At 41.8% G+C, this 27,448-nt stretch overlaps 2 protein-coding genes across 3 annotated transcripts; both read left to right on the top strand.

The window, feature by feature from the left end:
- Window positions 1-10,862: 10,862 nt before the first annotated feature.
- On the top strand, window positions 10,863-14,374 carry LOC128733795 (serine/threonine-protein phosphatase 5). Its single transcript, XM_053827597.1, has 7 exons — window positions 10,863-11,130; window positions 11,803-12,195; window positions 12,257-12,378; window positions 12,449-12,719; window positions 12,776-13,226; window positions 13,291-13,372; window positions 13,440-14,374. Exons 1-7 carry the CDS (start codon window positions 11,007-11,009, stop codon window positions 13,494-13,496), a joined length of 1,500 nt encoding a protein of 499 aa, XP_053683572.1. The 5' UTR covers window positions 10,863-11,006; the 3' UTR covers window positions 13,497-14,374.
- A 7,216-nt stretch (window positions 14,375-21,590) lies between these two features.
- Window positions 21,591-24,132, top strand: LOC128735091 (uncharacterized). 2 transcript variants are annotated; one of them, XR_008412006.1, is made up of 3 exons: window positions 21,591-22,582; window positions 23,102-23,589; window positions 23,652-24,132. XR_008412006.1 is itself a non-coding variant. In XM_053829579.1 (2 exons), the coding sequence occupies exons 1-2, from the start codon at window positions 22,319-22,321 to the stop codon at window positions 23,435-23,437; spliced, it is 600 nt and encodes a 199-aa protein (XP_053685554.1). In that variant the 5' UTR covers window positions 21,591-22,318; the 3' UTR covers window positions 23,438-24,132. The 2 variants fall into 2 exon arrangements, 1 of the variants encoding a protein (XP_053685554.1); XM_053829579.1 differs by having other exon boundaries at window positions 23,102-24,132.
- The last annotated feature ends 3,316 nt before the right edge of the window (window positions 24,133-27,448 follow it).

Raw genomic sequence — 27,448 nt, 5'->3', positions numbered from 1 at the left:
ACGCTGAGATAGGTGCTTACAAACGAAATCCTTGGATATATTTTTTAAATTATAGTTAAATGAATGACAAACAAATAGAGCCTTCTATACGATTGAGATATGCTCATTTATTATCTTACTATAGCCGATTCGGCAAACTTTGTATTACCACAAATTAAACTGTAAATCGTAAATCTCGGACGACCTCGAGTTTTGCAAGTTTCTGAGGAGTTTAATCTTGAGTAGTTTGATATACAAATTTTCAATTTTTTCTCACAGTAAAGTAAACAACAACTTCCCTCAGTACACCAGATGAAATGAAGCTGGTAGCGTTTAAATATCCGCCGTGCTTCTTATAATACTAGCTGATTGCCCAATCTCACTCGGGGGCCCTTTGTCATTCAGTCACTTGTACATCTGTTTTTGTAACGAAAACTCTCCAATGCAAGAAACAAAAACCTTTTTTTATTTGAATATGTCTACTCCCTTTGTCAGTTCCCCTCATGTTGTCCCCCAGCCACTTGTGAATCTGTCTTCTTCTCGGTAATCCATATAAATCGGTACAAAGCCTTTCTTATGTTTTTGAACATCCCCCTTGTTAATGATCACCCTTTTCCCGCTTTCAAAAATCCAACAAATTGTACAACTGCTATCGTTCCAAATGCAAGAGTAACGCACCCCTTATCCATTTGAACTTTTCTCTTCCCTTGTAAAGAGACTGTCTTCCTCTTATGTCATCCCCCGGTGCTGATTCTCTTATGCCAAAAACATGTGCTTGACAAACGACGTTTGATGCAAAACAGTCCAGAAGTTCCAGAGCTATGGCGAAACATACATTCATACTCTCGTTCCTCGTCCCCCTATGTGTTGGTTCCTTCCCAATCAGCTTTTCCTTCTGTCACGTAGCTAATTCCCCAACAATAACAATTTCAGGCTGATCAAAGGCTTTTATAGCTGATTTTATTTAACCTGTGGCTGAACTATTGTTTAGTTTTAGAAATAAAAACCTTTTTTCAGCTCTTAAACATTTAAATCTGGTGATTTTATGAATCTTCAGGGTTGATAATAGCTACTTTTGAAGCTGATATGAAGCTTGCTAGAGGCTTTTGCGCGCTTTTAAATAGCCAATTTGCAATGCTGCCAATTCTATTTTTAGAACGAGAAATAGTTTTGCAATATGCTCTTCCACTCGCTTAATCAATGTCTCATCAACCTTCATGCAGCCAAAAAAAATCCATTTATGAATGTATAAAAATGGAACGCGTCATTTTGGTTCGCTTCGAAGTGGGAGCCAGTGCGGTCGTGTTTTATGTACAGGTTTTCTGTTCGCTTGTGCAGATCCTTGTGTATCGCGGAATTGAATGTGTTATTCGGCGAAGTTATCTGATTTCTTAATAAAGAAAAGACTAGGCTGCAAAAAAGTGCATGTGTTTTTGCAGCCAGTTTGTTGTTTGTGAGCGAATCGGCGTTGTTAAATTACATGGCGTCAGCCGCTGCAACTCGAGAGGCGCGGGATGACGGAGACGGAGTGTAACAAAATATCAGCTAAGTTATTGTCTCAAATAAATAAATAAATGTTTAGATCGAGTGCCGTTGGTAGGGGTTTATTGCCCCTTGGTTGAATGGGAATAGTTTCCTTTAATCAAAGCATTAAGATTTTTGCATGCTGTGAAGGTGGCGTAGCGCCAGTTTTTTTCGGCTATCATAGAAAAAGGCTGTATTGGCACGAGGCCTAGGATAAGTGTGTGAGTGATAGGATAGCAGTTTTTTTAACGTTTTGCGGGAACAGTGAGAACGCACATAGGAAAGCGAAATTTTGACGGTGACTTCTTTCATAGCAGACGGTTGCGCTGGGGGCAGCCGGTGTGTGTGCTATGTACGGGATTTTGGTTTGGTTGCGGCGCGTACCGTTGTGCAAATTACAAATAGGTTTGTCTGATTGAACGAAGCTAACATCGGCATAGTGACAGTGAATCTCAAAAGCATAATCATTAGATTTGAATAACTCTATCGAAAGTATTCTCTCCTCTCGGCCAAAGCCCAAGGCCTATGATTTTACATTCGGGAATTGCGTCGCTCAAAATCCAAGTTAATCTTCTGCTGTAATTTGTCAACACAACTACTGGTGTACCGTATATACGCAAGTAGTTATGGCAGTGTAACCAATTTGACTAAATTCCCAATATGTTTATATTATTGCATATTATTGTACATTATATATAATATTTATTATTTGTAATTAAAACAAAATAACATTCAAATAATAAAAAAGGAGGAGGGACAGAGAGTTGTTTGTATCCTTTAATTCTACTACTGTGTACTAATGCTTGATCCACAGAAGGGATTATAATCATCCAACATATTCATTGTTTAATGGTTTAGGAGTATGATTGCGATACATTGATATAAGCGAAGACTCCAGAACTCAGTCTTCGAAATAAGCAGCGGTTGGGCTGGACATAGTGATGCTCAATTTTCAAGTAGATCAATTGATAGGTGGTCAAGTCATTGAGTATACTAATTTATTCGCAGAGTCTTTGGAGTCTTTGGAGTGAACTGATTAGCAATGTAATCGATAACCAACATTCTTTTTCTTTTGTGCTGATTGAAGTTTAAGATACCCGATAGTCAATCTTTTTCATACATATTGACTATATACTATTAAAACACGCGGATCCAATATCAGTACATCATGCTCATTCTCTGTAGTAAACGAAACGATTAATGTATACACCATAACTCATACGCGCGATGTCCTCAAAAAACTTCTATTTACAGAAACAAATCATAATCGCGGATACCTATAGCAAAACTTCCTACGACCAGCGGTTTGGAATTTATTTCGCTACAAATAATGATAACATATTTTACTCGGTACCTTGATCCAACAATTCTCTGCCTGTTGTTTACACTATTTTCAAGCAAAGCTAAAAAAATTTTCTGGTATAAATCTGTTCGCAAAACTAAAATATCTTAAACAGGCTTATCTTGACTGTCGACTTAAAAATATTTAAATATGTAATAATTCTACTAATCGTTTTAAAAAATAAATAAATTTAAAGAATAACGATCACATCACTTATCAAGGTGAATCCCGATCCAACGAAACCTGCCTTACTAACAAGTCGCAACTCCTTCCTGTAATCTTTGCAGGGATGCAGAGGTTAACACGGTCCCAAAAACAGCAAAGATTACACTAACACTCCTTCCCCAATCCCATCTGATTGCAAGGACGTGGCCGGCGCAGTTATTGACCCTTTATATATCGAGTCACTGAATTTTGCACAGTGAGGATGATCGGTCACTCCCAACCTCATTCACTTGATTCATTGTGCAATTTCACTGGTTCGGGTCAATCACTGAGTGCAACCATTGATATGTGCAATCAGTCTAAGCTAAGCTAAGCTAAGCTAAGTATAAAAATGGAACGCGTCATTTTTATTTTGCTGTGAACATTACGGAACGCGATATTTTTAATTTCGAATAACTTTGATTCGTATAAGTAAGCTAATTAAAAATGCATGTCTTTTTTCGAGAATTGAACCCGCCATCTTCGGGTCCATGAGCACTCACCGTATGATCCGCCCCATCTGCATCCTGCCACCCTATTGACATCTGTATATCGAGCTGCAGTAAGTGACAGCGACTGAATGTAACGGGCTCAAAATTTGACAGCGGGCCCAAAACACTGTCGAGGCAGTCGAGTGAAACGTAGCGACGAAGTGCTATCTCATTTCTGCTCACGCTATCATATTGGCATCCTAAACATGGTTGTCTGCCGATGGGGTGGCATCTGCAGAACAGACAGTGGGAATATCTTTACACCTGAAGCAGTCGATAATGTAGATAACTGACATATATTTTTGCTGTCAGCCGAATTGCAAAATTCTATGATCTGACAGTATGTGTACTGTGAGCCGAAAGAAAACTTGGTAGTAGTTTGTAAAGCCACTTTAACACCCTTAAGCACCCTTGAAGTAGTTTGAAAGGTACTACCCTACACTTTAAGGGGACATAAACGACTAAAACTTTTGAAAATTGCATTATTTGCATTTTATTTCAGATTTTGTTTCTGCAGTCTTTTCCGCTTATTTTGATACTAAATATACTACTGTATATCAATGATATGGGGAAACTTCCTTTAAAAGGTAAACTAAGATTATTTGCCGATGACACAGCATGCTTTTATACCGGTAAGGATGTGCCGTCTATTCAAGTTCCTATACAGTCGGATCTTATAATTCTTGATGACTATTTCAAGCAAAACGTATTGTCTATGAACATTGAAAAGACCAAAGTGATTGTATTTAAATCACCAAGAAATCCAGCTTCTACTAATGTACACCTGACCCTTGGACATGCTCCACTTCTACAGGTTACTGAATACAAATACCTTGGGTTAATATTAGATGAAACTTTATCCTGGCGCTCACACATAAATCGTCTAACTAAAGCTTATCTCCGGTTTGTGGTCTGCTCCGTAAATTATCTTATTTCGTACCTACTAAAATTCTCTTGAACATTTATTACGCCCATATACACTCTAAACTTCAATATTTAATTAGTGTATGGGGATCTGCACCTAAAACGGTCATTCAGAGACTGGTTGTTCTCCAAACTCGAGCTTTAAGATCCGTATATAAGTTGCCATATACTTTTTCCAGAACGCTACTTTACACAGAAAAAGCTAACAGCATCTTACCCGTACAAGCATTGCATGATTTCAGAAAAATAGTATATATATTTAAAATAACTAGGTTGCGAGGTGTACATTCTAATCAAGAACTTAGAAGACAAAATCATTCCCACAATACTAGGCGATCTAACAATTTTGCGTTACATCGAATAAGGACCGAATATGGCAGAAAGAGGATAACGTATGATGGAACCTTAATGTTTAACAACCTTCCTGCTGATTTGAAAAATTCACCTAATATAAAGTTATTTTTGCAAAGATTAAAAAAGCACTTTTGCGATAGTTTAACGCGTTACTTTTCCTAGAATATTTTGAGTAGTTAATAAAAGGAATCAGAGATGCCATACTTCAAAAAATCATTGGCCAACCCTTCAAAGAACATAATGTTCACTGGGTTAGCTAGTAGGAATATTTTCTCATTGTAAACACGATAAATTTGTAAATTCACTGAAAAGATAAGTAGGTTTTTTATGCCTTCGGGAGAAGCGACATTCAAAGAAGTTGCACTCCCAAAGGCTTTTCCCTACTTCAGTATACGCAATAAAATATTCAATCGAAAATAAAAAAAAAAAAAATTTGTAATGATTCAACCACGGGAAGTGGCTGAAAAACAATCATGCTCATAAGCATTCCAGTGCGGTGAGAAGAGAGAACGAGAAATCGGGCTGCTGAAGACCAATAAAGCCGCTGGGAAGGACCGCCTACCAGCAGAGCTTCATGAACATGGCGGAGAAACGCTAGCAAAGGCTCTACACTGGGTTATTTCGAGGATTTGGGAGGAGGAAAAGCTACCGTAGGAATTTAGGGAAGGAGTGGTTTGTCCCATCTACAAAAAGGGTGATCGACTAGACTGCTGCAACTATCGTGGTATTACGCTGGTAAACGCCGCCTACAAGGTACTCTCCCAGATCCTGTTACGCCGGCTGTCACCGATAGCACAAGGTTTCGTAGGGAATTATCAGGCGGGTTTCATGGGGGCTCGCGCAACTACGGACCACATTTTTACTATCCGACAGATCTTGCAGAAATGTCGGGAGTACAACGTGCCCACGCATTACATCTTTATTGATTTCAAAGCAGCATACGATACAGTCGATCGAGATAAGCTATGGCAGATAATGCACGAATGCGGTTTTCCGGACAAACTTACGCGATTGATCAGAGCTACATTGGATCGAGTTATGTGTTTCGTATGCATCTCAGGGACACTTTCGAGTCCCTTCGAAACGCTGCGAGGGTTGAGACAAGGTGACGGTTTATCCTGCATGCTGTTCAACATTGCTCTTTAGGGGATGATCCGAAGAGCGGGCATCGAAACGAGAGGCACGATTTTTACCAAGGGTAGCCAACTTTTAGGCTTTGTAGATGACTTCGATATCATAGCCAGGAACTTTGCGACGGCGGATGCAATCTACGCCAAATTGAAAGCGGAGTCTAGGAGAATTGGGCTAAATGCGTCGAAGACCAAATACATGAAAGGAAGAGGCTCAAAGGAGACAAACGCGCGCCTCCCACGGACGGTAACCGTTGACGGCGACGAACTAGAAGTGGTAGAGGAGTTCGTGTATTTGGGATCGCTGGTGACCGCGGACAACACTAGTAAGGAGATCCAGCGGCGCATCCAAGCGGGAAATCGGGCCTACTTTGCCCTTCGTAAAACGCTACGATCAGGAAGCGTACGCCGCCGCAGAAGCTAACAATGTACAAAACTTTTTATTAGACCGGTAGTTCTTTATGGACTTGAAACCGTGACGCTGGTCAGGGAGGACATACGTGCCCTTGCCGTGTTTGAGCGGAAAGTGCTGCGGACGATATTTGGCGGAGTACAAACTGAAAGCGGAGAGTGGCGGAGGCGTATGAATCACGAGCTACAGGTACTGCTTGGAGAGACTCCCATCGTACATCTAGCGAAAGTTAGCAGGCTACGGTGGACCGGGCACGTCGTAAGGATGCCGGACGACCGTGCGACGAAAATAGTGCTCTTCAACAACCCCACCGGCACCAGGAACAGGGGGGCCCAACGTGCACGATGGCTCGATCAGGTCGAAAGCGATTTGCGACTTCTGAGACGACTAGGAAATTGGCGACGAGTGGCCCAAGACTGAGTTGAATGGAGACGAGTGCTTGAAACAGCCCGAGCCACCCCGGCTTTATGCTGAAGAAGAAGAAGAATCATACGGGAAACTGAAAAGTTGGCAGCATTGTTAAGAGAAACTTTTAGCGAATTCATAAATTAACCGGGCTCAGGAGCACTCAGTTTTACGCGAAGTGCTGTCAAAGCGTTCATAAATTCAAGAACAACATTTCAATAGGGCCCAAGTGCAAAATATAAAAAAACTGATTTTTTGGTTATATTTAAAGCTTTTTTAAGTATCTATAATAATACCAAACATCATAGCGATTTGAAAACTTTATGACTCTTAAAAAGCAAATTTGAAAAAGCCTTATGTGAAAACTGGCAACAAAGTTTTCATTTTGTGCTTCGGCCATTCTGTATGAAAAAGCCTATACGCAGTTTGTGTTTTGTTTTGCATTCGGCCCTATTTTTTGTTGTGGGATTTCTGCTGCTTGCTGCTGCTGCGAAGATGATCCCCGCCGTACAATTGCGCGAGAGACTCGACGGACGACCGAAAAAAACAATACGATGCTACCTGCATAAATAACACGGTCATTCACAGAGTATTTAAGCCTGCGCGGCAACAAAAATTTAAGATACTTTTCGGCTTACATGAAAAAAGCTATTTCGCTGTATATATATATCACCTGTAGAGGAACCGGACAGAGTTCCTTAGTTGCGCGCCCGAGACATTTACTATCGCTGACCTGCCAAGGCGTGATGCACTTGCACGCTGTGGTGAGTTAGAAATGCTAAATGAATGAACTGCTGCTGCTTCACACTACCAATAGCAACTGCCGCACTGCCGCACCTCACGGGTAACACGTTCCGCTTCACAAACCTGTTCAACGGTGGCAGATTTGCCGATGAAATTAAACCCCAACTTTTCTAGTAGAAATAATAAAGCTGATCGGTGTCCCAGTTACGAATTTTTAACCTTTTCTAGCCATTGCTCTTCAAAACAACGTGATAAAAAAAGGCCAAACGCGAAAAGCTGTCTAAAAAACGGCCCAATACCAAAATCATATCACCACTGACAGTAAATAAAAGCCTCATGTCAAAGGCCCCATCAACAATTGATAATCAAATCAGCCTTATGAAAAAGTCGTATTACCGAATGATCTCCGAAAACGGCCAAACGCATATTTTTGCAAATTACAAAGTAAATCAATGTTTTTTCTGCTAGTTGTTGCATTACACATTAAACTAATATGTTTTTGCATCATAATGTGACATTCAACTCTAAGCAACACTGTTTATATCAAATAAAGAGTTAAAAAATGATGCTCAAGTTTCAATATCGATTTTCTCGAAACTGTCAGTTTTGACTTCGGCCTATTTGAAATGTTGCTCTTGAATTAACCGAGATTGCATTTCGGTTAAACTGACAGCATTCAGTTTGAAGCGCAGGTTAAAACTGTCTAGCATTACGGTTTACGGGTCGATCTGTCAAACTGCCCGTATCGTTCATAAATTTCGGGTTCGAGTTAGCACCAACCCAGGTGAGGAACGTGCTGCTCGAGCCAAAGATGCTGATACCTGATAGCACCAACCCAGGTTAATTTATGAATTCGCTATTTGTTATATACTGTAGGGTTACCAACCTGTTTTGGACCCCATCAGCAGCTGTACATAATTTGGACTCTTCCATTTGATTTTGCTGTAAGTGTCCAAATTATGTACAACTGCTGGTGGGGTCCAAAATACGTTGGTTACCCTATAAATGCTTTAAAAAGTATTTTTACGTTGCGTAGAAAATCACTGCTCCAAGAAAAAGTTATTTTGCTCTTAGTTTTACATAAAAAACGGGAGATTGCTTGCTTTAAAACGAGGTACCTCAAGATCGGCAAAGAATACCTCAGGGCGATGAGTGATTCTTATGTAAAAAAATCTGTGAAACACGATGAAGTTAGTATTTTTGAGAACAGATTATCTTCATTGAAAGAAAAATGTAAATTAAATTTTCAAATTGAGTTTAAAAATATTTGGCAGCACTACTGCTCAAAAATAATATCTTTTTCAAATTCCTTGAGTATTTTCCTTTGAAAATGTGGAAATAGTGTCTTTCTAAACATAATATTTCCCGAGATATAAGCAAAAGAAAATAAGAGGTATTGACAAAAACGGGTATTTTCCTTAAAAATGAAGGTACTCCCTTCGAGGGAATGACCGATCGGCATCAAATTTAGGATTTTTACTTTCTGACCGAAAACGAAGAATTTGGCAAAATTTGGTTCAAATCCGTCTAGGTCGATTATACGTCTCGGTCACTTGACGTAGAATGACCCATAAGCATTATTCATCACTGCGTTTCACTTAACTGCCAGCAGTCTGATTTGGGCCCGCTGTCAATATTTGAACCCGAGACATCCTCACGCTGTCACTCATTGCAGCTTGATACAGATAGAAATACTCATAGTAAGAGATACGCGGAAACTAAAGCCAACGATTTGGCATCAGTGTACAAAAACTGTCATGACTTACTGCGGAGCAAAATGTTGTAGCACTGTGACTTGATTGTTTTCAACATGATCTGCTTCAGTTTTATTTACATCAATTTTGCACAATGAAGTGATATATCTTTCAACTTAATCAGTGTAAAATGCATTGCAAAGCTTTACACACTGTGTCTGGGTATAATATTCAAGGTGCGTGACAACAGCTTAAGTAGATTTCATAACAATTTCAATACTTGTTAATCAAACATTTAAGTAAACAGTATGTGTGTTCGATTGGCTCTCTTTTGACAATTCTCGCTGCTTAATTGGCTCCCAAGATGGCTGCTTCCGCGTATCTCTCACCTCTGAGTATTTCTAGATACGGAGATGCCAATAGAGTGTTATTCTTCTTCATTTTGTTTTGGTGACCCCCTTTCAAAATTCACTACGGCTATGAAAAGTGTTTCAACTTTCAAAGGATGCACTCTGCAGTACAGACGGTAGATAATCTACAAACGCGCAAAGAGAAAAAATACCACTTCGGCAGCACTTTTTTTTGTTTATTTTATTTAAACAGTTTTGGCAACCAGTCAGAATTGGATCAATCTTCCTATAATCAGCAGTAAGTTGCGTAAATCGCGAGGTATGTGCCGTGGAACTTCGCGAATTACGACGCATATTTTGCAAATTGAGCAAGCCAAATGAATTTTTTTAAGCATTATATGATATATTGAGGGTAACTAATCCAATGTTGTTAGTAAATCAATAGCTTAAGTTTTAACATTTCAGGTAGATTACAAAACTTAGTCTTAGTCACTAGTTTGTTTACTTTGCTCATTTGGAGCCCCGATTTGACGGTTCGATTGGTGTTTTATGCCATGCTCTTTGCGCGTCTGTACTTTATCTACCGTCTGTACTCTGCAGTTTATGATATTTATTTATAACCCACTTGAAGATAGAACTAACAAAAGGGCGAATGTCGCAAGCGTAAACAAACCGAGTGAGAGTTGATTTTCCTATTCTGGCCCAACAAAAATTAACTCACTCATTTTGTTTACATTTGCGACATTCGCCCTTTTGTTAATTCTATCTAGACTTGTCCACCCTGTTCCCTGAAAATAAGTGCACTTATCGGTCACCGATAATATTGCTCTCATTCCACGGTTTTCCCCACAACTAATTGGCCCACTGGGCAGGCTCTGAAGATGCTACAGAGGTGCCAGATGTATTGAATAATTTGTTATAGTGCCTGAAAACGCTGAAAACTAAAAATATTTATCAAAAACTCAGGAATTAATTCGCTACATAGGCTTTACACTTTTTGAAGAAATTGAACAGTATATCTGCATAAATCCAATGATACTGAAAATGATTGGGTTTCATCGAAATCTACACACGAACTTAAAAGTTTCCAGTTTTTAAACAAAATCTTCATATTTGACACCCCTGCTCCGCACATGCCATTTTGACAGCTGTCTTGGCTTTTGTTGTTTTTTTTGTTCCATCCCTTGTTCTTCGTTCTTCCACCGTTCTCTTGATTCGCAGCTGTCTGTGAATGATTGATCATACTACAGAAATCGGCGATTACGGCAGCGGCACTGGAATTTTTTTCTTTTTAAAATAATTTCAGTCAATTAGAAAAGTAAAGTAGCTAATCATTCGTTTGCATTGAACAAAAAAAAAACAAGTTTTTCCGAAGTGCGTGTACGTGATTCACCGTCGTATTCTTTTTTTCTGTTAACCGGAAAGAAGCTCCAGCTGAGAAAAGTGTGAAACAATGTCGGAAGTTGTTGCAGCACCAGAAAAAGTGACATCAACCGTAGAGGAATCCAGCGGAAATGCAGAACCGGACAAGACAAAAGCGGAGGACCTGAAGAATCGTGCTAACGAACACTTTAAAAGTAAGTTTACCGGACGGGGTTTGTCGGCTCTGTTCCGTTGTTAGGTGAATCATTGCCGTCCGTTCCGAACTAACTAATGCGAGGTACCTTGTGCGTGCTCGTGTATGTGTAAGTGCGTAGGCATGTGATTATGGGTTGTTGATGCAGAGAATCCTTAACCTAGAACGTTTCGACGAGTTCTATCGGTTCGACACTGGAAGCTAAACACGTTAAAATGGTAGCAAAATAAAGGCTATCAATAGCTTCGAATATCCTTGAACTAAAAATAACTGCAGCAAGCAGCCAAAGGCATGGATTTTTGGAATGTTTTTTTTATGTACTGTTGTACCTACGTCATACTGCAAGCTGCAAGTCATTTTTCCTTGGTCTGTTCTTGGCCTATTGATTGAAAACTGCGTTGCGGAAATAAATTGAATTATGCTTTGTAAACTAAATCAAACGAGAGTTCAATCAAATTAGTGTGCGAAGTAGAATCATGCAAATTAAAGCTAGAAGGCAGGCATAAAAATTCAGTAGCTCTTCACCATATGAACTGAACAACAGTAAAATCATCCGTTTAGTTCTTTCTTATTTTGTAAAAAAACCAGCGACCAGTGACAGCCAGTTGAAACCTGTTCCGAAATTGTATCTAAATTCCGGTGTCCCGTACTAACCGCAACCATTTTTTTTAAGACAAGGACTACGATAATGCCGTCCAACTGTACACGGAGGCCATCGTGGTGGACGGAACGAATGCGGTGTACTATGCCAATCGCAGCTTCGCCTACCTGCGACAGGAAGCGTTCGGTTATGCCCTGAACGATGCCGTCCAAGCGATCAAATGCAATCCGGCCTACCTGAAGGGTTACTACCGGCGGGCGGGAGCGCATATGGCCCTCGGTAAATTTAAGCTGGCCCTGCAGGATCTGGAGTACGTAGCCAAGCGGTGTCCGAACGACAAGGATGCCCAACTGAAGTACACCGAATGCAACAAGATTGTGAAGAAAATGGCTTTCGAGCGGGCGATCGCCGTCGATAAGCAGGAGAAGAGCTTGATGGAAATGTGTCGCGATCTAGAGTCAGCCAGTAAGTTTCGGGTTTCCTTATGGCATCTGTCGATAGTTAAGTTACGATCCGAATCTTGCAGCTATTGAAGCAGACTATGCTGGACCCAAGCTAGAGGATGGCAAAGTAACGCTAGAGTTCATGAAGCATTTGATTGAATGGTATAAAAACGAGAAGAAGTTACACAAAAACTTTGCATATCGAGTAAGATGGACTGTAATTCACCGAAGGGTCATGAACTGAATGTTTATTCTTGTCTGTTTTTCTTGCGTAGATTCTGTGCGATGTTGAAGCTTTGTTCAAAAAGCAACCTTCGCTGGTAGACATAACCGTTGCAGGTGATAGTAAGTTTACCGTTTGTGGGGACATTCATGGGCAGTACTACGATTTGCTCAACATCTTCGAGATCAATGGTCTACCTTCGGAGACTAATCCGTACCTGTTCAATGGGGACTTCGTCGATCGGGGTTCGTTTTCGGTGGAGTGCATATTCACTCTGTTCGGATTTAAACTGCTTTATCCGGATCATTTCTTCCTGTCACGCGGTAAGTTTCACCTCTTGTCATCAAACGAGCAATCTTCGAATGCAATTCGGTTCCAGGTAACCACGAAAGCGTGAATATGAACCAGATGTACGGCTTCACCGGAGAGGTGATAGCCAAGTATTCGCAAACCATGTCGGAAATGTTCACGATCGTCTACAACTGGCTGCCGTTGGCGCATTGCATCAACAGCAAAATTCTCGTTATGCACGGGGGCCTGTTCGCCAAGGACGGAGTGTCGCTGGACGACATCCGAGCCATCGATCGGAACCGGCAACCCCCGGAAGAGGGGTTAATGTGTGAACTGCTGTGGTCCGATCCGCAGCCGCAGAATGGACGGGCACCGTCCAAACGCGGCGTGGGCATCCAGTTCGGACCGGACGTAACCAAACGATTCTTAGAGTTTAATCAATTGGACTATGTCATCCGGAGTCACGAGGTCAAAGACCAGGGCTACGAGGTGGCACATAACGGCAAGTGTATTACCGTGTTCTCTGCCCCAAACTATTGGTAAGTCTAATAACCCCAAAATTGTCCTAGAAAGGAGATAACCGCAGCATTTTTTTCACTTCAGCGACGCTATGGGTAATTTGGGTGCTTTTATTAACCTGAAAGGCAATGATCTGAACCCTCAGTTCAAAACATACGCCGCCGTGGTGAGTGCAATTAATTTGTCCTATTCAAAAGATTCGTATTTGTAAGCTGTTTTATTTGAAATTGCAGCCCCATCCGAAGGTGAAGCCCATGGCTTACGCCAGCACGTTAAGTCTTCTGGCGTAGCAACTTTGCTAGTGTAGGAACCGTCGCGAAAACTGCCCAAAAGTATCGTCGCGTGGTATATGGTAACCAAAAAGAGGAGGGTCTTTTAATCGTCTGCACACTTTTAAACCTATACTTTTATTGGGAAGGGAGTTCTGCGGCTCTTTCCGTTTATTTCAAAACTTATTTTTTTGTTTTATATCGCAAAGCCGTGCAAAAAGTTTTATCATGCTTTACAGCTACCTTCTTTTATCAGTTGAAAACTAAGGTACAACATAAGCAACTGTTCCTGTAATACTTTTCATTAAGTTAAAAAAAATTTATGAATAGGTTGTTAGGCTTTGCGCAATTCAAGAAATGAAATTGTAGATACTTAAGTAGAACAAGCAATGTTCAACCCTCTTGAACATAGCAAAAACAAACAAAAGAACATTAGAGTAGTTATTAGAAAATTTACATGTACAATCACAGCCCCCACGTTTACATTGAATGAAGCTCACACAATTTAACAAACAAATACGATCAACTATCGAGTGAAAATCTACAACCGCAAGCGGTTGAAATCCAAATTTTATATACTTAGCCCTATGCAAATTGAGGAAAGAAACCGGAAAAATACAGCTCCAGTTTAAGGCAGCTCTAAAATACTGCTAGACGAACATTTAGGGAAAACCGTATGTAGCTAACAAAAAAAAAGATAAAAAACAATTCTTATATCACACAGCTTTCGGCTGTTTACGCCGGAAGGAAATTAATTCGGTTTAGTTACGGTAGACTAGAACAATGCATCTTGTCAGCTAAGCAAAGTTGAGGACGAGTGAAAGGTGTGTGAAAAAAAAAGGATCAAATTGTTTTAAGTTTTAGGTTAAAACTAGATCATGGCAATAAAAACCAGTATATATACGAGCGTTGTTGTTGTTGTTGTAGTTGTAGCAATTGCATATGAAATGGGGAAGGCAAACCCCTACCCTAAGCCCGTACCTAGCACCTTCACGCGGCCGTGCCCGGTAATGCTCTATTGAATAGCTAACTTCGATTTTGGGCAGACGACTAAGCAACACGGAAAGGTAAACCTAATAAAGCTTGCTTCATTTAGAATTGGAACAAACTTTTGCTCATATTGTGGCGCTCTTGGTGAACGGAAATGAAAGTTCTTGTCGCTCACGTGTCGGTAATTTTGTTAGCTTCACCTATGTATTTTTGACATTCCGCAAAACGACTGTATTTTGTAAACAAACAACATGGAAGCCGAAGAAGGGAAAAAATTGTGCACAGTTATTTGGAAAATCCATTGCGGTCTGCATCTAGGGAAGCTAAACAGCTGAAATTGCCCAGAAATACCGTATGGAAAACATTGACAACGATTCGGAAGCCTCAAGCTAATCATCGGAGTGGAACTGTCGTCCGGAAACTGCGTGGTAAGATTTTTCAGACCATCAAGTGGAATCCCAATCTGTCGAATCGAAATTGGGCCAGAAAATTCGGTGCTGTCCATAGTACCGTGAGGAGAATTCGACTCCGGGAAGGAATCAAGTGGTATCGAGCTACCAAACAGCCAAACCGAACCATAAAACAGAATAGTGTGGCTAAAATCCGTGCTCGAACGCTATACGACCGAGTGCTTACCAAGTTCGACGTGTGTCTTCTGATGGACGATGAAACCTATGTCAAGGCTGACTTCGGGCAAATGCCAGGTCAAAAAATTTACTTGGCAACGGCTTGGGGGATGTTCCAAGCAAATTTAAATTTGTTTTTGCCGACAGGATTGATTTCTGGACTTTAAATGGTGAGTTGACAACCTGGAAGGAGCGTCAAACACAGCTCTGGTCCTCACAAGCTCCCGCCTCACGCCTCCACAAGTCATATGATACCAAATGCGGCGTAGCCTGGGCAATGTTGTCAATCTGACAATAGCGAAGTTAGGAGGTGCGACGCGAATACTGGCGCGGTAACCATAGCATGGCAGTATAGAGGAAATGCTTCGTCAAACACGAGCGTCTGTTCACCAAGGAGTTGCGGCTCAAACAGCGTCTGTTCTCCATGTTAGGGGCGGCTGATTGTTATACTCGTCCTTATGCCAGCAGGGACTCTAAACAGTGCTGTGCACGATGGTCCTCCGGCGAGACAGGGGGTTAGGGGCAGGCCCAACAAGCCGCCCTGGAAAACTATAAGTTACCAACAACGAAGAAGAAAATAGGGATCGGAACAATTGGCGTCGACCCACGCGACGAAATAAGGACTACGATTGGAAACTCGGGACATGGAATTGCAAATCGCTCGGCTTCCCGGGTTGCGATAGGATAATATATGATGAATTACATCCCCGAAACTTTGAAGTCGTAGCACTGCAGGAACTTTGCTGGACAGGACAGAAGGTATGAAAAAGCGGAAATCGAGCGGCTACTTTCTACCAGAGCTGTGGCACCACCAACGAGCTGGGAACCGGCTTTATAGTACTGGGAAAGATGCGCCAGCGTGTGATTGGTTGGCAACCGATCAACGCAAGGATGTGCAAGTTGAGGATTAAGGGTCGTTTCTTCAATTACAGTATCATCAATCTGCACTGCCCTCACGAAGGGAGGCCTGATGATGACGTGGAGCAGGTGTATGATGGCTCAAAACTCTCGACGGTGTATAACACGCGTCGAAGCCGTACGCCGCGACCCAACATGAAGTATTCCACCAAGCACACAAAGATTTTTTGACATTAGCTGGGGCCCTCGCTGAGGTTGTTTGTAGTAGGAATAATATCAAAAACATCAAATATCAAACTCCCGGATCTTCTCCTCCAATCTTCGCTCCCCTCTCACTCCTGCATAACCGATCCGCAGCTAATGTCATTCTTGTTAGTGACGAAACCGCAAATTACTTCATTGAGCAGGTATGAGACACCGGAGTTGCCCAGGAATACGCGCGGCAGCTCGAAGCAGCGCTACCAATGGAAGAGCAATTTGGCGCAGCAACTCTTGAAGATGATTGGAAAGGCATTAAGACCGCCATCGGTAGTATTGCTCTAGCGGCACTAGGTACAATGAACCCGAACCGAAAAAAACGATTGGTACAGCTGCGAATGCACGCAATTAGTGCAGGAGAAGAATGCAGCACGTGCGAGAATGCTGCAACACCGTACAAGGGCGAATGTGGAGCGATATAAACAAGCACGAAACTGGCAAACTCGGTCTTCCGGAGGAAAAAGCGTCATCAGGAAGAACGAGACCGCGAGTCGATGGAAGAACTGTACCGTGCTAACGATAAACGGAAGTTCTACGAGAAGTTAAACCGTTCGCGCAAAGGCTATGTGCCGCACGCCGATATGTGTCGAGACTCAGACGGTAATCTTCTCGCGAACGAACGTGAGGTGATCGAGAGGTGGAAGCAGTATTATGACGAGCACCTTAACAGCGATGTAGCTGAACATGAAGGTGACGATATGGCCATAGATCTTGGAGCACGTGCATAAAACTACAGAATACCAGCCCCCGATCTTCAGGAGGTAGCAGAAGAGATCGGTCGGCTGAAGAACAATAAAGCGGCTGGGGCTAATCAGCTACCCGGCGAGCTGCTGAAATACGGTGGTGACGCACTGGCTAAAGCGCTGCACTGGGTCATTGTCAAGATTTGGGAGGAGGAGCTACTACCGGAGGAGTGGACGGAAGGGATCGTGTGTCCGATCTACAAAAAGGGCGACAAGGGCGCAATCACACTGTTGAACGCCGCCCACAAGGTACTCTCCCAACTTTTATGTCGTCGATTATCACCAGTGCCCGTGCCACCACGGATCAGATTTTCGCGCTTCGACAAGTCGCATCATTTATTCATCGACTTCAAATCGGCGTATGACACGATCGATCGAGATCAGCTATGCACTACAAACTACTACGGATTTCCGGATAAACTAACGCGATTGCTCAAGGCGACGATGGATCGAGTAATCTGTGTTGTTCGAGTATCAGGGGCAGTCTCGAGTCACTTTGAATCTCGAAGAGAGTTACGGCAAGGTGATGGGCTTTCATGTTTGCTGTTCAACATCGCTTTGGAGGGTGTGATAAGAAGAGTGGGGATAGACACGAGTGGCACGATATTCACGAAGGCCGTCCAGCTTCTTGATTTCGCTGACGACGTTGACATCATTACACGTACCTTTGAGAGCATGGCGGAAACGTACATCAGACTGAAAGCTCAAGCCAAACGGATTGGACTTGTTATTAATGTATCGAAAATAAAATACATGAAAGGAAGAGGTTCTAGAGAAGTGAATGCTGACCTTCCTCCCCGGATTCATTTAGACGGTGATGAAATCGAGGTGGTAGAAGAGTTCGTGTATCTGGGCTCACTGGTTACCGCAGACAACGACCCCAGCAGAGAAATACGAAGACGCATTATGGCAGGAAATCGTGCCTACTTTGGACTCCGTAGGACGCTGCGACCGAAGTTAACAATCTAAAAGACGCTGATTAGACCGGTAGTCCTTTACGGCCATGTGGCATGGATCATGCTCGTGGAGGACCAACACTCTCTTAGTGTTTTCGAACGAATGGTGTTGCGCACCATCTACGGCGGAGTGCAGATAGAAGACGTAACGTGGAGGAGGCGAACGAACCATGAATTGCATCAGCTGCTTAGGGAACCACCCATTGCTCACCTACGCAGACTACGTGTCTGGCGAATTGCGGTCATGGACCGAGTGGAAAGGAGACGACTTCTTCGTACAGCAGAAAACTACGGCCTGCACACTTAAACGATTCGGTAAAATTTACCGAAATCTAAACAGCTGAACGTTCGGTAAAATTTTTTATTGCACCAAACATTACTAATGATCTGTAAACGTCGTTTGGCACCATCGAAATTTTTACCGAACGTTCAGCTGTTTAGATTTCGGTAAAATTTTACCGAATTCGGTGCTTTTTGTTAAGTGTGTGGAGCTGATTAGGTAAGTAAAATATTTGTATTTATGGCAGCGCTGGTCATACCAGCGGGAGTTCACGATATCACCAAATCATTGGCTTAGTTTTCGCATATCTCTGCTCTAGTAGTGTACCGTAGAAATACTCAGAGGTGAGAGATACGCGGAAGCAGCCATCTTGGGAGCCAATCGAGCAGCGAGAGTTGTCAAAAGGGAGCCAATCGAACACGCATATTTTTTGCTTAAATGTTTGATTAACAAGTATTGAAATAGTTATGAAATCTACTTAAGCCATTGTCACGCACCTTGAATATTATACTCGGTGTGTATAAAGCTTTGCAATACATTTTACACTGATTAAATAGAAAGATAAATCGCTCTATTGTGCAAAATTGATGTAAACATAACAGAAGCGGATCATGTTGAAAACAATCAAGTCACACTGCTACAGCATTTTGCTCCGCAGCAAGTGCTGGCAGTTTTTATACACTGCTGCCCAATCGTTGGCTTTAGTTTCCGCGTATCTCTTACTGTGAGTATTTCTAGTGTACCGACGTTTATAGTTTGACCGTTTGACAGATGCCGAGCCGTTTTTGACATTTCATGCTGGTGAATAACTTGAGTTTGACATTTTATGCAGGTCAAAACCGGCCACCATTCTAAAACTCATCTAAAACCTACACTGAGAAAACTTTTCGTATAGTTTCTATGTGTCCCACACATAGATTTTTGCAATATGCCTAGTCAATGAACTTTATATGCCACACAGTTATAATTTATGGGTACGCGAAACTTTTGCACATAGGGTAACCAACCTATTTTGGACCCCCTCAGCAGCTGTACATAATTTGGACACTTCCATTTGATTTTGCTGTAAGTGTCCAAATTATGTACAGCTGCTGAGGGGGTCCAAAATAGGTTGGTTACCCTAATATTCATATGCGCATATTTTTTATGTGTATAATTGCACATACTATTCATATCCGTATAATTTCTATGTGTATTTCTAGGCGGATTGTGTTTATATGCGGCACATGATAATCATCTAGAATTTCATATGGAAATTTACCATTAGTTATGTGCAGAATATTTTGAGTGTAGAAAACTTGATGCATAAAAGACAAAGTAAAACTACTATCATAAAAAATCTATGCTAGTTGGCAAATAAGTCAAATTAATAAAGCTGGAATCACTGACCGTCAGCGAACATCATCAACCAAAGTAAATTGATATATACCAGGTATGTGACCATCGAGGGTTGCATTAGTGTGTGTAGAAAGAAGAAGAAATAGTTCTGAAATATGGTGGAACTTGCATGAAAATTAAAACTAAATTAATATGTAATTAATGAATGCAGCTATATTATTCCAGAGAAATATTTGAACATTTACAATGAAATGTAAGGAATATATTTTAAAGTCATTTGCACTTGTAGCCTTCTTTATTATACGTAAAAAATTTGAGAACATGGGTGACTAACTATTTCGATGTGCAATTGAAAAATGAATTAATGTTTCTAATACTTCACGATCAATACGGTATACGGTTGCTTAAATTAAAACACGTTCCATCCAACATTTTGCTTGCATGATGCTCTTGAATATCTGCCTTCGATGTCTTCTTTTAAAAAATAGTTTTATTCGAATAGATGCTTGTGCTACTGCTTGAAAATCCTTAAGTTAAAGTCATTGTTCCAAGATGATACCTTTTTATCATAAATTTACCCGTCTCAACACTACGTAGAAAACCATAAGAAGTAATCTTAGATTGCTACAAAACGGTCTTAGAAGATAATTAACACTTTAAAAGCTTACCAGAAATCAGACGAAAAATATCGCGGGCGGATAACAATGTTGCTCATGCTGCTTATTGAACAATCATGTCCGAGCATTTTAAAAAAAATCTTTTTTGTTTTACTACTTGTAGGAAAGCGATATAACGACATTTCTTTGAGACATCTTGATACCGTTTTGACGAAAAAATTTCCGCTTGCAATTTGGAATGTTGCACTTCATTGTATTCATGAAAATACATACTAGAAGTAATGTTCTAAGCATAAACATAAAAACTGTGAGAAAAAAAATAGACAAATCTTGCGTATCCAACGATTTTTTTAAAAAATTAACTAATTTTCCATACAAAATGCTCGAAATCTCAGAACTAGTGTAGATGTGTTAGTGCAAAGTGTATATGACAGCTCGCATTGTCATGTACCTGGTATATATCAATTTACTTTGATCATCAACAACGGATCGTAACGGAACGTCAGTGATGGTCACATGTACATATTTTCAATGAGCGCATTCCAGGGGCTTGCGATGGGTGCCATGTTTTTGTTGCCAACATCTCAGCACATCTCGACAAGGTTTGCAGCAAATTTACCTGTCAGACGGGCGCTTTTCCTGCAATAGCGCCCTTCGTTAAGTCGACTGTCAAACACCGTTCGTTAAGATAGGGATAGCACCCCGCTGGCGCATTCACACGAGTGCCCAAGCGAGTGCCGTGACGTTCCGTGATATGACGTTCTGGACGCGTGTGAATGCGCACATTGAAAATGCATGCGACCATCACTGACGTTCCGTTACGATCCGTTGTTGATGATGCTCGCTGACGGTCAGTGTGATTCCAGCTTAAATCTCGCACATCCTGCGGCCCAAAAGCAAACAACAACTCAACCGTCAACCCAACGAACGGCGTGAGAGAGTTTTGGAGCGGACATATACAAATAGAGGGGTGTTCCAAAATTGTAGAATTTCGATCGTTCCTTCATCGATTCGATTATTCGTTTCAATGTTCAAACGGTTCGCATTATACACCATATTGTTTATTTTTACGTTAATTTTGAGCTGATTACTTATCATATCACTACTGTTAAGACTAGCATACTCTTACGAAACAAATGGGACTAGAATTGAACAAAATGTTGGTTGTATCATTGGAGCCGAACGCCCAGCCGAAAGTAGTGTTCATGTTCGTATTTGTACGTCTTTACACTGATTTAGATTCGAGGATATAACAATAAGGCACAAGTTTTGAAACGCCTGTTTGATTGAATATCGAAACATCAACAAAATACCGGACATCCCTACAATGTACAAAACGCGAAGCCAAAGCAAGAGCGAACCTCTCCACTTCAGCCAGCCGCAGCCAGGTGCGTCCGCGATTAGCTCTCACCTCTCACTCACATTCACATCACAGTTTCACTTCACCACTCGCTGCAGCATCCCATAACATTTCGCGACGAATCGAGACTCGAGAGAATCGAGAGCCATATCCGTATCAGATCACAGCGCAGCACAGTTGTTGTGGGCACAGTCGGAACAAACAAGAAAAACAAGAGCAGCATCCGAGGAAAAATAAAACAACACCTATAAGTGAAAAGGTAGCCGACTTCGATCCGCTCTCATATATTTACGATTTGATGCATTCAACGTAATACAATAAAAAATGCAAAATATGCATTAGTTTCAAGTGTGTGATTTCAAAACAAAGCTAGTAGAGAAATTATAATAAAAATCAGTATGGTAATAATGCTGCCGTGCTACGTTTCACACCTCTAGACGAAAACGGGACAAACGTTCGTGGGTTGTGGCAATTGCGTCGACGACGGCAACGCGAAAGTCGGTCATCGCTGTCTGGCAGTGTCCAGTACTTCGTATTTCTAATCAATTAAGTACCATCGGTAGCAATCAACGCGGTTATCTTCGAGAGCAATAGCATCACTTATTGGCAGCCGTCGTTGGGTGGAGGAAGAATAAGAGTTACAGTTATTGATCATCGAAAGTACTGCGTTGCGAGGCTAATAATATAAAAAAAAGCACAACGTTGGTGACAGAAAGGTCGAAAACCGGATAGGCTGGTTCTCGGGTTCTTATTCTGCGCAGTGTAAACAGCAGAAAGAGGTACAAATACAGGCGACGACTAGTCAACGGTTGACGCAATGGCATCCGGTGGCGGCGGAGGAGGAGGAGGAGCACTTGGAAGTGGCCACAATTTAACGGTAGACCGGGAGTTCAGGTACATCGTGCAGTGGTTCACGGAATGGAGCGATTTCCAGCGAGAGGACTTCGTACCGGTGCTGGCAACCTATCTGACCACCGCAAAGGCTAGCCCCGGCCGGGGAACGGTGTACGTGAACGGAATCATCTGCGGGATGGCAAACATTAGCGGACAGGACAAACCGATGAGTCTGTTTCAGTGCCGGGTGAGTGTGCGTTTGTTTGAAAAGTAAACATAGGTAAGAATAAGATAGATAGCGATGAAGAGGAGCGATGCTAACACTGGGAACAAGCAGGTGTTTCTTTTAAATGCATTATTACGTCTATATGCTGTCAGCTCTTGGCATTTTGTTAATGGGATCGATTGTTTGATAAGAAGTACATCATCCCAATTTTCGCTATCTTGTCAATGAATATAACACACGAGATAAAATACGGTGATACCGAGCGATTGTTAGGCTAAGAGAACATAATTAAAATGAATTCTAATATTATCTTTGACAAAAACTATAGGTTTGCTCAAAAGTCTCACTACGTTTTTGGAAGGAGAAAACATAATTATTTCCAAAAATCAGCGGCTATTTTAAGTTAGCCAAGGCTAATCAACGCGCTAACACTTCTAAAACTTAGCGAAAGTGCTAGGCGTTCTAGCCAAAATTTTAACTAATTCCGCGGTGCCCACCTGTGCAAATAGATAATAATAGCTAATGTATGTGAATTTTTAGGTTAAACTATTTAACGAATGGTCCAGCAAATGGCCGGAATCTTATCGCGAAAAACTTCTGGAGCGATTGAACGAAATCGATGCGGACTTCGGTCGTCTGGTTCAGCAGGAACTGTCCGGATGCGGTCCCACGATCAATGCGGCCTACCCTGGCGACCCGGCAGCTACAGCAGGCATCGCCACAACCAATGATCTGATTTGTAGTACCGCACAACATGACACAATAGTGGTGAATGTCGAATCCAACGCCGCAACAATTTCCATCGTTAATAACAACAACAACAGTAGCAACCATAGCAACGATAACAACATTCTGCTGGTCATTGGGGAAGACTAGAGACTCCTTAGGACCGGCATGAACAGAATTTTCTACATTGATCTTCATTTTTTCGAAGACCGGCACTGAGTAATTTCCCCTATCTGCGTTGCAGCGTAACTTATCCTCCTACTAAAACATTCCGAAACCGCTTTCCACCCAACGGCAGCTGCGTAAGTTGCTGGCAACATATTAATTTATTTATTATAACAAATTAACTTTAGCACTGTCACAGGTGAACGCTTCTTCGAAGCGAAACGGTTAGAAGAATTGTCCACTTGTGACGACACTCAATTCTGCCACTCAAAGATCCAGACAAATCAAAAAGCACGACGAAAGATATCACTAATCATATGAGAAAAAAAGATTAAAATTTATATAATTATTTATCGAGTTGATAGTTGGTTAAGATATAAGCAGCAATTTTAAATTTGCCATACAAAAGAAAAGTTCTCAATTATGAAAAAAGACATAAGTATTTAATAAACTAAGCAAACTCATACGAATACTTTAATCTGATGAAGATGCGTCCTAAAAGGAAACAAAAGTTATTTTGAATTACATTAAAAGATCGTAAAAACCGGCGAAGCCGCAAAAATACTTTATTCCTTTGTCGTTGAGTTGCAAGCACAACTATAATAGTGTGCAAAAATTAATTTCGAAATAAAATCGTAGAGGTGTTTCCGTGTACAGTTTCACGATATAAAAGTGTACCTCAAAACTAAACCGGTGTTTGTTCCTTTTGTAACCCTTCGCTGAAAGCCGCAAAAGTCCATTGCCACGGTCAACCTAGTGAACGCATGTTTAACTCTACATTTATTACATACTACAAAGAAAAAAAAAAAAACACACGTCTGTCAGAGCTCTTTGTTACTATCAGCAGTTTATAATTTACTCAGAAAGGCAATCGCCAAGTGCAACGTTTTAATTAAACAGCTGAATAACGATTCAATTGCGCCGTCAACTGCTGCCGCTGCGGAGGTGGCAATTTGGTACGCGCTACGCGTGAGAAAAGTACGTTGCCAGGGGCAACGTGTGCGGCCTGTACCACACGGGCCACCAGCTAAAAACGCTATGATTCGTTTATGATGTAATTTTTCTTTAACAACAAGCCCAACCTAAATCCAAAACGAGGCCAGGAAAATAAATAATTCGCACGTAGCAGACGAAAAGAAATCAAATCGGCATTTGAACTGCCCATAAACAATACAACCAGTGGCGTTTCGAGGCGATTATGCCCGCGGCATGATTCGCCGGTTATGGCGTCCGCAGAAGTCATCTACACTGCACACGCGCCTGAATATGACATTGATGTGCGATTGTTTGATTGCTTGCGCTTAGCTTGTTTTTCCCTTTTTGTTTCGCTACCAATAATGTGACTTGCGTTGAAGTTTTCATTGGTATGACGGCTAACAAGCAGACTTATTAAAGTAAATTTGCACTCAAAAATAGTTTTGTTTTCAAATGCTATCAGCTATTTACCTACAAATACAACTAAGTATATCGAACCATTTCAATGAGGTACTCTGATCATCAGGCATGGCATGATCACTTTTCTTCGATTTTGTTCTATTTGATTGTGCCATCTCAGCCAAGCAGAATTTTAAACTCTACGTATGAACCCTCCTACAGATAGTACCGATGATGACAAGGAAGAATTTTACGCGTAGTTCTACGCAACAGGTCCCCCGATAAAGATCGTCATCGGAAATTTCAGTGCTCAGGGCGGTCAGGAGGAATAATACAAACCGGTGATTGGAGAATTCGGCGTACACCTGCTGATCAACGAAAAGGAGCCTAAAATTTATCGACTTTGTTACTTCCAAGAACATGGCCGTATTTCACAATAGGCTCCTACACAAGTAAATCAGACAGTATCACAGATCGTCCACGTTTTGATCGCCTGTCGGTACTACTCGGGCTAACAAACGTGAAAATACAGATAGAAGAAGATGCAGTGAGCCCAAATCTTCTGGGAGAAAAAGCGCATGTTTCGTCGAAGCGCTAAAGTTCTACCAGAAAATAAACGGATCCCGCATGGGTTTTGTGTCGGGATAAGAATAGTAATATTTTGACGAACGACACAACTGAACACTTGCTAATGTTAAGTACCATTCTATTTTCGTTACACCATCTAGAAAAGTTCTCCAGTTGATGTTGCAGGGCGTCTTCTACTTTTTACTCTCGAGTTACATCTTAAGATCATCACCAAAGGAAAGCCTGGCTCCTCGTAGCGAAAAGTTTAAAATCGTTGAAGTATAGCACGAAGTTGAGCGACCTAGATGACTGCCTTGTGGAATACCGGACGTAGCAATAAAATCACTGGATAACGCCGACTCTCCGATTTTAACAGCCAGGTGCTGATCAACCAAGTAGGACTTTTGCTAGAGCAGTAGGGTGCCGCCAAGTCCCATCCTGTCCAGTTTGGCAATAGCAATTTCATGATTTAACGTATTAAAAGCAGCAAATAGGTCGGTGTAAATTGCATCCGTTTAGAAACGCCTTCACATCGGATACTAAGTATCCGAGCATAAGTAGTAAATGAAAGGAGATTCGTCGTGGTTGATCGACGTCGGATGATCGGTATGGACCCAGGCGAAAGAAAAAGGGCAACGATTTTTGGAAACTTGGTACTTGGAATGTCAGGACTCTACTTGAACCGACGTGCGCGGGTATCCTGGCAAGAGAGCTGCAGAAGATGAAGGTCGAGGTTGCAGCCATCCAGGAAGTGCGGTGGCCGAAGACGGGAGAACGTGAATTCCGCGCAGTAGATCCTATTGCGGACACGGCATTCGAGCATCACATCCCTACTACAGTGGCGGCGATAAAGCAGAGCATTGAGTCGAATTCGTATTACATGGAAAACAAATGAAGCGTGTCATTAGGTGGAGGCCCATCAATGACCGTCTATGCGTGTTGAAAATTAAGGGAAAATTCTTTAACTACAGTCTGATAAATGTGTACGCACCGACGAACGACAAACCCGATGTCGTAAAAGAGGCGTTCTATGATCTTTTCGGTAGGACATGAAATAACAATAGTCATCGGGAATGCAATTGTACAGGTTGGACGTGAAGAGTTCTTTCGTCCCGTTATTGGTAGAGAAAGCCTCCATCTTGCAACAAACACCAATGGCGTGAGGCTAATCAATTTCGCTGCAGCCAGAGAAATGGTTATCTGTAGTACGCATTTTGAACATTCTGGTTGATGGCCGGCACTTTTCTGATGTTGCAGACGTGCGATCCTTTTCCGGGGACCAAACGTCGACTTGGACAACTATCTCGTAGTAGGCAAGATCCGCGCCCGCTTGTCCAACGTATTCAAATCGGAACCACCGAGGAAGATACGACTGAATATTCGGCGGGTTTCAGCGGAAGGTTGAAGGAGTTGCTGCAGAGTACTCTCGGAAGACTGATAAGCGAATCGGCGAATATTTCGGAGAGAATCTGAACGAACAGTGGAGGCACAACCACGACGCGATCAGCACAACAGCGGGGGAAGTGTTGGGTACTACTGCTGCAGCCACTTCTAGTGAATGGTTTAAAGTAGAGTGCCAATGAGTGACTGATGAGAAGAATCGAGCCAGAAGTTACATATTGACTGCAACTGTGACTGCAGAGAGAGATACCGAGATGCTAGAGCTGCCGAAAAGAGACTTCACCGTCGTAAGAAACGTCAGCGCTGGGATCGCGTTCTTCCGGAGGCGGAGAATTGCCCGCCTCTATAATACGATCAAATCAGGAACCGGACCGTGCCAACTCCTGTTATGTGCAACGACAAGGAGGAGAACCTGATTACCGAAAGATCGGAGGTTTCGATGCATTGTTGAATGGTGAACAAGATGGAGCGGTCAACAGAAACAGGATAACTATCGAGGATGATGGACAAGCTGTGGGTCCACCAACTTTGAACGAGGTTAGGAAAGCAACGAGAGAGCTGTAAAACTGCAAAGCAGCTGGAAAGAACAGCATTCCCACCGACCTTTTGAAAGTTGGACTGAGGAGGAATTACCTACGGACTGGTTGCAAGGTC

Source organism: Sabethes cyaneus, chromosome 1 (assembly GCF_943734655.1).
Source record: "Sabethes cyaneus chromosome 1, idSabCyanKW18_F2, whole genome shotgun sequence".
Lineage (NCBI taxonomy): Eukaryota > Metazoa > Arthropoda > Insecta > Diptera > Culicidae > Sabethes > Sabethes cyaneus.
Note: the sequence above shows the minus strand (reverse complement) of the source record. Positions and strands in the feature narration are given on the sequence as shown.

Coding starts and splice junctions, on each gene's coding strand:
- LOC128733795 (XM_053827597.1), top strand. CDS start 11,007: ATGTCGGAAGTTGTTGCAGCACCAGAAAAAGTGACATCAACCGTAGAG. Junction 12,379..12,448: donor ACAAAAACTTTGCATATCGA/GTAAGATGGACT, acceptor TTTCTTGCGTAG/ATTCTGTGCGATGTTGAAGC. Junction 13,373..13,439: donor TCAAAACATACGCCGCCGTG/GTGAGTGCAATT, acceptor TTGAAATTGCAG/CCCCATCCGAAGGTGAAGCC.
- LOC128735091 (XM_053829579.1), top strand. CDS start 22,319: ATGGCATCCGGTGGCGGCGGAGGAGGAGGAGGAGCACTTGGAAGTGGC. Junction 22,583..23,101: donor TGAGTCTGTTTCAGTGCCGG/GTGAGTGTGCGT, acceptor GTGAATTTTTAG/GTTAAACTATTTAACGAATG.